At 29.3% G+C, this 12,095-nt stretch overlaps 1 protein-coding gene across 10 annotated transcripts; it reads left to right on the top strand.

Annotated features, from left to right (window-relative positions):
- The first annotated feature begins 2,749 nt into the window (after window positions 1–2,749).
- Window positions 2,750–9,444, top strand: LOC137820089 (RNA-binding protein 1). Of its 10 annotated transcripts, none has more exons than XM_068623891.1 (7): window positions 2,750–3,066; window positions 4,381–4,502; window positions 4,965–5,199; window positions 5,436–5,497; window positions 5,569–5,650; window positions 6,945–7,066; window positions 9,196–9,444. In XM_068623891.1, exons 1-6 carry the CDS (start codon window positions 2,985–2,987, stop codon window positions 7,049–7,051), a joined length of 690 nt encoding a protein of 229 aa, XP_068479992.1. In that variant the 5' UTR covers window positions 2,750–2,984; the 3' UTR covers window positions 7,052–7,066; window positions 9,196–9,444. The 10 variants fall into 10 exon arrangements, with proteins under 10 accessions (XP_068479992.1, XP_068479991.1, XP_068479990.1 ...); XM_068623890.1 differs by having other exon boundaries at window positions 9,219–9,444; XM_068623889.1 differs by lacking the exon at window positions 9,196–9,444 and adding an exon at window positions 7,187–7,467.
- Window positions 9,445–12,095: the final 2,651 nt, after the last annotated feature.

A 12,095-nucleotide genomic window follows, 5' to 3' on the forward strand; every position in this document is an offset into this window, starting at 1 on the left:
AATAAAATAAAATGAATTGCATTATATGGTAATCAGATAAAGACACAGTAAACACCACCACTTGCACAGGATATTATCCTCTTAATCGTAAATATTAGCATTAACATTAATAATAAACAAACCAATTAATCAAATTACTGGAACAAAACTCTTTTACAAGAGAAAAGGCAGGTAGGTTGTTGAGGTTAAACCCAGCTTTCATTTTTTCTAGAGTTTACATTTTTTTTAATTAGTTTGAAAGAGTTATCTTTTTATTTGGTTTGTTAGGGTTACGTTTTGAAGTTTTGTTCTGGATTTGATCGGTCGCGGTAATGAAAAATCCACAACCGCACTCAATGTTAGGTAATTTTCCCTAACTCCAACCTAAGTTTATCAACTGTTTTGTTTTAAACTACTTTAAAAATTAGTTAGTGAAGTGGGGCTTTTTCTCTCTGTGTTTCAAAGACTTATTTTTCTCTGTTATTGTTTGTTTGGATCTATCCACAGGAAGGAAGTGGGAAATAAAATAAAATAACATAACATAAAATAAAATCAAAATTAAGTTAATTGTTGTACATGCCTGATTTATGTCTTAATTTTCCTTTCAAGTTCCTTAAAACAAATAATGGAATCCAAGAGAATCGAAGAATTATTAAGTTATTAAGTTATTTTAGAGAGAATTCATGAGAGTTGAATACATAATAATAGTTAGTATTTAAATTGGCGGTGCACAAAAATTAATCTTTAATCACGGATATATTGATATAAATTTCTTATTTTTTATTATTTAATCAGTTAGATGTTGCATATTTCTTAGTGTTTAATAACTATTTATCCTATTTATTATCTAGCCAATAAATAGTGTACATTTTTTAATATTTAATAAAAACAATAACGCAAAATTTTATTGCCTCAATGATTAGATGAAGCATACTTTCTAATGATTAACTTAGAAGAGATCAGTGTAAACTTTTTATTATCTAATTGATTAGTGGTTTACATTTTTCATTACTAAATCAAGAAAAATATTGATTGCAAGTTGTTTATTATGTATCTATGAAAAAACATTCTTTAGTATTAGTCGATAGTTAGACTCTTCGTATAGTTTAAAATATTTTTTTAGTATTTTTCAAATAGTTACTAATAAAATATTATATTTAATGACGATTTATTATGATGGTTCTAATTCTGTGATAAAATTATAAATATAAAAACATTTTTTATGTCACTTATAAATTCAACTCACATAATATGTTATTATTATATTTTTATCTATCATCATAAGTCATTCACTTAAAAATAATTTATATTTATTTTAGTTTTAACCTTTTTCTATTTTTTATCTCTTTTTTCTTCTCATTTTCTCTAAATTTAAGCTCTCATTTACCTATTTTAGTTTTTATTTTATTTTAATAATACTTCAAGTTATAAATGCAACTTATCACTTATAAAAATAATTTAATTTTTTTTTTAAAAAAGTAGCATATCTATAAATACTTATCTTGTGTTGGAAGTATACTATTCCAAAAAATCTCTTTATAAAATGTTTATGTCACACTACACAAAATAATTTTATTTTATTAAATTAATATTGTACCGTTCGGTATTGGAGAATTCAGTTACTCTGTCAAAACGCATTTTAAGGCACCTAATAAATAACAACAACAATTATGTGAATTCTTTATGAGTCATAACCATGTCTCACTTAATATGGGTGACATCTCCGAAAAATCAACTAAACATTGATTAACTGAAAAATATTGAAGATATTCTCCCAATATGAATACAAATATATCATATATCAATATATCTCCCTATAAATCATGTTACACATCAATTAAAACCTGATATTTATTTGACCCATCACAACAAGGGTCTATGACTAAACAATATAAATAAACTACTTTGAGCGCTAATAATAAAAGGAGAAGACTTAAAAAAAGGAATGAGAAGACAATCAATACGTCAACAATTACAACTTATTCTAAATATTATCTAGACCCACTTTACCTATAAATATATATATATATATATATATTATTAATATCTATAAAATGAGAATGTTTTAATTTTACTTGCTGTAATTTTTGTTTTGTTTTATTCCTATAAAATACAAAGCATATCTGTTTAGACTTATCTTACTCTTTCTAAGACACGGAGAGATATCTTCAATAAAATCTATTGTTTCAATTAAAATTAATTATTTTTTTACCAATTTAGGATTTATTAAATAATGTAAACAAAATTTATGTAAGTGTTTTCCTTATAAGCGAAACACGCTAGCAAAAAAAAAAGCCTAAGACTTTCATGAAACTTACTAAACACGTGTAACAAATTACGTATATGTCTCACTCACCCTTGCATGATATACGTTTAGCAAGTAACATTCTTTATTTTATTTTATTTTTGCATTTTGAAGAAGAAATATTTATACAAATTGAAATAAGTCACTTACCATAACTATATTAGTATTGAAGTGATTTTTTTTTTATGAATTACTTGAATTTATGTGATATTAAAACACAGAAATTCAAGATAAACCAAACATATTGTCCGATTAGTGAAATACTAACTACGCCCATTGTTTAATTAATTTATTTCAAATAAACATTTTTTAAAAATTCTTAAGAGAATTTTTAAAAAATAATTAATTTCTTAAATTTTTTCTTAAGTAAATCAAAATTTTCTTATTTATCCAATAAATATTTGAATATGAAACATATAGTAAAACAGTGATAAAAAAAGGAAAAATATAAACAGGATGTGATAAAAAAAATGATAAAGAAGAGAAGTGTGTTGAAATAGGTGCTTATAAGGTGTAGATGAAAACAAAACTGAAAATCAATGTTGGTTGAGCAGAAGTTTGAAGTTTGAAGTTTGAATCTGTGTCGTGTGGCGTTTCTGAGGATTAATCAAGTACCTTCAACCCATATTCTCATCCTCTTTTACTTTTCAATTTCACTTCCAATTTCAATTTGTTCATCAATCAATCAATTCCCAACCTCATGTCCGACGGTTATTGGAGATACGCGGAATCGCGGCACGCCCCTTCATCCATCGCCGGCAAGCGCTCTCGTTCCGACTACGGTATGCTTCAATTTAGGGTTTTCATATATCTTTTTCCTGTCGCTGGGTTTTCATCTCAACGCAAAAGGCCGTCATTACCTATTTCGCCAAATCTAAATTCAAAACGTTGAATTTACCCTTTTATGATCTTTCCCCCTTCCAATTTCAGTCCTTACCTGTTACATAGCTTTTATTTTTCTTGGTTTGGTTAGTTTTTTTTCCTTTTTTTACCTTTAAACTCTTTCCCTTGTTCCAATCAGAGGGTTTGTGTTTGTCCCTTTAGTTTGGATGCGCTGTAGGTCACCTATCATGATTATCTTCAACATCGTCATCTTATTGGCGGGTGGTTATGCATTCTTAATGTAATGTTGAAGGGGAATGTGACAGGTAAATAAAGGGGGAGAAAATACGGCTATGAAGTGTTTGCTGAACTGAATTTGGTCTTAAAATTTTTTATATAACCTCCTTGATTAATGATGAGGAATTCTTTGTTCCTGTTTTTTTCTAAGTGCCTAACTATTGTTCACTGTAGCTCGGACACTCCTTTTAAATATAGCGTGTCCGATACCACTCGTATGACACTCATAGGATACTTATCCCTGAAGTGTACAAATGAAAAAAATTTGTTGGATTTCTGACAATTCTAGCACAGTTCTAATACAATTTTAAAAAAGAAAAATACATTAATTTTCTAAAAAAGTATAAATTTTATTATGATTATAAAAATAAGAAACACATCTTTTTGAACCAGTTATGAAAAACATCTTTTTGCTCCAAAAAAATAATCTGGAACATACTTGTGGACATAATTTTTTATTGTCAATTTATATAATTCATAATTATATAATATATAGATTTGTATATCCGTGTCCTACATTTTAGAGATTATACGTATCTCCGTGTCGTATCAGGCTCAGTGTCTGTGCTACATAGCTTAAAACTAGAAAGAGATTGCAAGAAATGAAAAGTGATGATACTCCCCTGCTAATTTTTCAAGAGTTTCTGGAAAGAGTTTTTCATTTTATTTACTAAACTGGCCACCATATGCTTCCCTGAGTCTGAATTGTGTGCCCATGATCTTACTCTTTTAGGTAGGTCTGTGTCTAATTTTGTGGTGAATCTATCTTTTTCTGATATTTAATTTTCAATAATGGAGCTATTCTGTTTCAAATTCATGTTGTCTTAATCTTAGGCTTGTAACTTGATATACATAGTTTCTCTGTCATCTGATTTTTTAATCTTCTGTATTTCACAATCATCATGTGAATTATTCATTGTTACCTTGTTTTCCCTGTAAACATTCTCATTAATTTAAAGTATTGTTTAATTTTGAAGATGTCTCTGGCGTTCATGACTTGCCCAATTACTTTCCCCATGACGATGATAGAGGAGGGCATCGAGTAATTAGAGATGCTGAGTCCCTTGATGCATCTTATGAGCATTACCTCCGTAGTGCGGTATTAGCTATTTATCGGTTCCTAAATGGCCAGTTATCTTTTTCTTGTTCTTTTATTACCCTGATTGTTATATATATTGAGTTTGTAGGCAACTAAAATGTATTTAAATGTGTTTTTCTATGGATATGATAATGTTAAAAAAAGCCCAGATAATTTCTGTTTCAGCTCATGGGATATTTGGAAGGAATAGGGGAAAAATTTAAAGTTTTTTTTTTTGTTAGATACATTTTGAAGAGTACTAATATATTAATTGTCGTGTCCTACTATTGTGTAATGAACACAAAATTGTGAACTCTACCTTGTTCTAATATCCTATCCAGTTAAAGTGAGCACGTTATGGAAATAGAATAATTTATTTCACTGCCTTGCTCATCTTGTTCAATCTCGTTTATCAAAGAGTACATCTGGTGTGTGAAATAGGCCTATATGTTTAAGGATAAAAAATTGTACATTTTTCATCAGATTTCATCGTATGGTTCGGGACAGTCCAATAGAACCATTGGCGGGCGAGTTCCCAATCGTAGTATTGACGATTCACATGTTGCAAATATTGGGGGAGTAGACAGGGGAACAAATGCAAAAGACAAAATCCTGGGATTTAGTAGTGGAAGAGCTGACCATTCTCTTCCACCTGACGCTACCAGTACACTGTTTGTTGAGGGTTTGCCTTCTAACTGCACAAGACGGGAAGTAGCTCGTATCCTTTCATCCGGTTCCCCTTAGATCAATGCTTTCATTGGGATTTAATTCTTCTGTAAGTGAGATGCGAAGAGTGAAAGATCTACTGTTGATTTGAAATAAAGTGTTTCGTAAACAGAACCCACTTTAAATCAACGGTAGATAGGACCTCACTTTCTCTCCTCACACATATTCCTTTAGAGGAGTCAAATATTTTTCATTGTAGATTCCTCCTCCTTAACTTGTGAGGTACAGATATTTTTCGTCCTTTTGTTGGCTATAAAGAAGTTAGGCTTGTTAGCAAGGAATCAAGACAAGTAAGTTTAATTAAAAAGTAAAAAAAAAAAATTGTATACGTTGATGGATTTTTTACTTTGATTTTGTGCAGCCAGGGGGTGATCCACTGGTGCTTTGTTTTGTCGATTTTTTGAGTCCGGGTCATGCAGCAACTGCCATGGAAGCATTGCAGGGTAAGGTCTCTATTTCTTCTATTCTTATAATGACATCCTCATGTGTGTCTTCGAAAATCCTGTGTTCCATTTCTTTATCTCCTTAAGTGTGAATATAGATAAAATGCTATAGAACCATTTTTTGCAATTTCACTGTGTTGGCAAGAACAAACTGTATATTCGATTTCTTTATGATTTGCATTCCTTGTGTCCTAGCCTCGAACATGGGCTGCTCTACATAATATATACTGGATTTTGGGTAAAATATAAATTCAGTAATCTGATGAGGCAGTGATGGATTTATAATGTGAGTGCCTCCTGAAACATACTCAGTGGTATTGGATAAAGGATCTTATTACAAGGACATCCGGATGTGAGTGTAGAATCCTAGAGCACTACTTTCGACATCACTAAAAAGCAGCATTGCATTTAACCCTAAGTAAGCATCTGGATGTGAGTGTGGAATCCTAGAGCACTACTTGATGGTCTTTCGACATCACTAAAAAGCAGCGTTGTATTTAACCCTATGCACTATATTTCTCATCTACCATACCTTTTATGCGGGGGTGGAGTTGGTTTGGCTCTGATGAAAGCGGTACTCAAAACTTGGGAAGGTAACAGACTGATTCATGTAAAAGTAATGTCACGATAATGAATTTTACCGACTTGTTGTCCATCTTTGTCATGCTCATTGATAAAGCTGACACCGATATATAATCATATCTGGTTGTAAGATTGTGGGGACTAGATTGTGAATGCCATCCAATTTGGCATTTCCATGTTACGGAAGCAGTCCTCCTGTTTTTGAGGAACTCATCTGGGTTGGGTGGATTGCTTAAAAGAACATTGGTTTTATGGAATATTGATGGCTACGGGCCTGTTTGAGAAAATACGCTCTCTTGGTATAGTAGAATTGCCAAATTCATTTGCTCCTCCATCTACCCTGCACCGTAAGATTGTGTGTTGCACGTCACAATTTATTATTTGTTCTGCCGCATTCGTCTAATATTCTAAGTTTCCTTGAATGGCCGACGGTGGAGACAATCTAACGATGGAGAGTTATTGAAAGGTTACTCACCCATCCTTTCAAGTAGCAGGTTTGACCCCTTGGGTAACTAGTAAGGAGCGCATTTTCACCTATGTTGGATATTGGGTTTGAACGTATTTAGATGCATTTCAGGTGTATTATGTCATAAGCCGAGTTAAGATACGACACGCGACACGCGTCTTATATCATCTTCCTTTTAACACCCTAATCCGCTGTTCAGAACATGGCTAGTTGTTCAGCGTAAAACAATGAACGTTAATTTTGCAGGTTACAAATTTGACGAGCTTGACCGCAACTCGGTCAATTTAAGGTTTCAATTTGCTCGCCGCTATCCTGGTGCGAGGTCAGGTGGCGTACACCGTGGCAAACGTTGAATTATGCAATCACAGGTGATTAATTCTGTTATTTCTATACGCTCACACTGTTTGTCAATGGTCGTTGGGTGCTGGATAAAAACTTAAATATAAACAGTTAATCATGCTGAATCGTGAAACGGAAATTCCATGTAGGATTCACTCACGATGGGGAGGTTATGATTATGATTTTAAGAGGCAAGTGACCAACATTGCAGTCGAGAATTACAGTTGCTTTCATTAGGAACAAATCGATCATTGTGGTATTCGTGTGGGGAGTGCTCGCTAGAGATTCAGATTGTGCATGTTTGAGAAAAAAATGTTAATTTATTTACTATAAATTACTTCAAATTGTCTTATCCGAAATAACTTATGACTTTGATGGTTTTTCATTTCTCTTTCGAATATATGTCTCCTAATAAGAAGGATGTTTTCCATGCATGTGTTTTACTTTCTTGTGAGCCTTTTGGATATAAAGTACTGTTAATTTTTAACTTTATTTGATTAGTATAATTAAACAAATGTCAATTCTTGCTTTATAACCAAATCCATTATACCTGCTTTTTTTGCCCTCGGTATATATTTTTCACATGAATATGACTTTTCTAGTTTGCTTTAATGTGAAAGGTATTCCAATTTCTAACTAATATCCTTATATACAACAAATTTTAGCCATTTCACAAAGCATAGATATGTGTTTCGAGTTGTTAGTGTTACTCTTGGGATTATATTCTATTGTGGGTTGCGTGAACTATTAGGCTAGTCCCGATCTGTAATTATAATCCTAATGGTAATGACCTGCTAATGGTAGCAAATTAGCAATGACAATAGTATGATCTAAGCGTTGTTAGTTATTTCATATATTTTATTTTATTGTGATTGTCCAGTCCGAGTTATACTGTCAACTTGAAGTGGATGATAAAATGTTGAAACAGCATGTGCCGTATGAAGGCATTGTTCTTTGAATTTGATCGTTGTTGTAGTCAGTCATTAATCATGTCTGATGTCACTTGAGCGTATTTCCAGTTGCACTTAAGTAACAGTCATTAATCATGTCTGATGTCACTTGAGAGTATTTCCAGTTGCACTTAAGTAACCCTGCATATTCGCCTTTGCCTGAAGCTTTCCCATCAAAGATACCAAATTATCTTAGTTGCGCCCTTTAGAAAGTAACAGTACTATATATAGTGTCATTTGCCCCGCTTGTGAGTGCTGCTCAAGGGAACAGATAGAAAGGAAACTAAACCTATTCGTTTGGTTTTTGTTGGATAAGGCTTACTTTGGCACTGCTATAGTATTGTGAACAGTAGCGATTTTGCTGTGACTGCCGCAATTTGAAGACATTACCATGTAACTTTCTAGCATCTCATGGCTGCTCCATTTCCTTATGTTATCAAGTATCGTAATCCTTTTCTTTCTCAAAATCGTGAAAAGAATAAAAATTGGTGAAATTTAGTGGAAAAAACAAAACAGTGATACTTTGTTTTACATTTTTAAATCTTAAAATATATAATAATCTGAAAATGAGGTCATATTTTCATCTCTATAAATGGGTCATTCACACGTAAACAAATAAACTGACGATAAAAAACTTGAAATCAAATAAAATGGCACCACTATTTCATGTGTGCTTGACGTACCTAACGAGGTATGCTGAATTGGCTTATAGTATTAGTTCATGCTGCTACGGAAGTCATTGACAATAAGTTTTGTGGAACATTTAATGCTGAATTGGCTTATAGTATTAGTTCATGCTGCTACGGAAGTCATTGACAATAAGTTTATTGGCTTATAGTATTAGTTCATGCTGCTACGGAAGTCATTGACAATAAGTTTTGTGGAACATTTAATGCTCGTTACTGCTGACAACAACCCTTGAGAATATGAATCCTGTGATTTTGCTGTCTCATACAAGGCTTGCTCATTTCCAAGCAGTGACCAAAAATTGGCAAATCATTCATGTCGAGCCACGTTTATGGATTGCAAAGCACCAATTCCATAAACCGTATCATGGATAGTTTTAGTCAATTTCCCAGTAGTACTATTATTGCAATAACAAAATATATGTACAATATTATTGTTTTTATTTCTCATCTTTTATTGTATGTCAAACTTTTCTCTTTTTTAATTATACAAGTAACATTTTTTGTTCTAATAATGTGCAGTTGGTTGGTTATGCAATATGCAGGATATTTGCTAGGAACAGAAGAAGAAAGAACAATATTTGTTTTTAAATATTTGTATGCTATGATAATTATTTGTTATAGATTCTCTATTGAAGTAATGGTAGTTAGGACAGGTAATGTTGATTCGGGGCTTCTTCCTTTTGAATTCCCTCATACCTGTATGAATTCATGTTAGTTATGGTTTGATTGCATGAAGGTGGGTGTCACTGTTGGAAATTTAAACATAAACCTATTGAATTGTTGCATTTCACTAGAATAATTCTTATATACCATATAATGAAAATATTGAATGATTTTAAAATTTTCAAAACTTCAATGGCATTCTTTTTCATCTAATACTTCAGAAGTTATTTTAAAGATTTGTTAGAGAAAATAAAATTACACATTTGACTTACTTTTATTGAACTCCAATCATTTGTCAATTATTTTATTTTTATATGATAGAAGCACGGACTAACAACATGGGTTATATATGTAAGATAATTACACAAGAATTGGAAACGTGATAGATAAAGTTGTCATGTTCTCCAATGTCTTTGGCTACTTATATGGACTAGTCATCATGCTATCATAGCGATGACGATAGTTCCTTATTACGCGTTCTCAATAAAAACTGTAAAAATCAACAAATCAACTTGTTATTTTATATTAATAATAATATTGTTTTATGCTAATTCCAAACTTCTAATTTCTTAAATAATTATAAAGTAAGAAAGTAAGATAATAATTACGTCATCTAATTAATAAAAGTAAAGAAATGATATAGACTAAATTGGAAAAATATTTTTTTTAAATATTTAATAAATCATAAAGATTTAACAGGAATTTAATTAAAAATATATAAATTTATAAAGAACCTGAGAGTTAATTAAAAAAAAAACAAAGTAAATACAAATCATCTCCAAATCTCGATTTTATTCGAGTACAATTTATTATTTTCTAATTTATTATTTCCAAGAATTTCAAAAAATGTGAATGAGATTTAAAACTTTTCCTTATTTAAAGATTACAAATAATTTTTTCAAAAAATGTTATTTGGTTTTCAATGTTGTGTTTGGATTAGGAAGATGATTTGGGATGTTTGAAGAAAATGATTGTTTGGATTAAGGTGAATAGAGTAGAAAATGAAGTGAAAGTTTACGAAAGCTTGTGAGTCATGTGAAAAAAAAATTATATTTTTTATTATTTATAATTATTTTAATTATCTTATTATTATTATTATTTTATAAATTTATTATTAATATTAATATTTTTATTTTATTTTATATATTATTAATATTTTTCTTTTAATAATAATAATTATTTATATTATATAATTATTTCTTTATTTATTTTCCTATAATATAAATATAAATATTAATGAAATAATAATATAAAAATATATATTTAATATAATAAGTATACACATATATATAATAAAAGATACAATATATTTAATAAACTTTTAAAAATATAAATTAAAGTTAAAATAAATTTTAAATTAAAACAAAAATTATTATAAAACCTTAATAGATAAAAAAGTAATATTTTAAAATAAAAGTATATTAAAATAAATCATTAAAATTTAATTAGTTTTATTTAATTTATTAATTTAATATTTTTATTTTATTATAAATTTAATTATTATATATTTTAAAATAAAAATAATAATATTCGTTACATTTTATTTAATAAGAATAAATTAACTTAAATTATTAAAAATGAATTTTTTTTACAATTAAGAAAAAGTTTGAGGAGATATTTTTTCTCATTTTTAACTGTTTTCATTGCTTTATATGTTACCTTGTTGAAAACAAACAGGGAGTTAGAGTGAAACAAGCAGGATCTGTCTTAAAAAAATGTTTGCTGTGAAATAATGTGCACAAGAAAGGGTAGGTCCGACATTTACAAGAAAGATATTTTGAAATGATAGTTGAGACAGCTCACCAATATCTGTGCAGAATCTCATGAATTCCCACACTTCTCGTTTCTAATATTCTCTACTAACAATCTACACACTTTCACAACCATCTTATACTCTTTCCTCTTAATACTCATTTCTCAATTTTCTACTCATTCTCTTCCCCCAATTTCATGTGTCTCTCTCTCAATTTAAAAAATTATCATTAAATATCATAATATTTTCTATAATCTATATTTATATATATGAGATTTTTCTCTTTAACTACTTTCAATTTTATTTTATTCTTATAATAATATTTAATTTTATTATTATATTATGTCATTACGTCATTTTTTATTTTTTTAAAAAATATATTAAAACAGTTATCATAAGCAATTTTAAATGTAGAGTAATTTTTTTTACTTTAATTTTCTAATATATATCTTCATTTCTTCATTTTTGTACCGATGTTCTGCTTCTCAATTTTATTTTTTTGAATTTTTGAGATTTTAAGACTTTTTTTTCTTTTTTCTCTATATCTCTCGTACATACGAATACACATAAATTTATATTTTATTTAAATATAAATATAAATATACATATAATAATAATAAAAATAAAAAATACGAATATAACACGTTATCTCTAGTTGATGATAATGAAATTCGATACTTATTTGTAATTTTTGCACTTCACAGTAATACATCCGTGAACATAATTATAATTATAAATATACCTCCACCAAACACCAAATTCTTGCAATTAAAAAATATTAATACTTATTTTTCATTTATGTTTAATTTATGAAAGTATCACGTTATACAGTAGTTTGATATATTGATTTATATACATTAGTCAAAGTGTTTGACACTCATCTTAATTTTTATGTATAGAAAGAGAATGTCATAAAAAATAATTTTTATATATTTTATTTTTCAATTAAAAACCTATTAAATGAAACTTATAAAAGGTGGGTAAAATATTGCACTATTTTAGG

The sequence above is a fragment of the Phaseolus vulgaris genome, chromosome 9 (genome assembly GCF_051622355.1).
Source record: "Phaseolus vulgaris cultivar YP4 chromosome 9, ASM5162235v1, whole genome shotgun sequence".
Lineage (NCBI taxonomy): Eukaryota > Viridiplantae > Streptophyta > Magnoliopsida > Fabales > Fabaceae > Phaseolus > Phaseolus vulgaris.

Excerpts from the sequence above, each read along its gene's own strand:
- LOC137820089 (XM_068623884.2), top strand. The coding sequence starts at position 2,985 with ATGTCCGACGGTTATTGGAGATACGCGGAATCGCGGCACGCCCCTTCA. Across the intron at positions 4,503-4,964 it reads AGCATTACCTCCGTAGTGCG|ATTTCATCGTATGGTTCGGG; the intron begins GTATTAGCTATT and ends ATTTTTCATCAG. Across the intron at positions 5,498-5,568 it reads TTAGCAAGGAATCAAGACAA|CCAGGGGGTGATCCACTGGT; the intron begins GTAAGTTTAATT and ends GATTTTGTGCAG.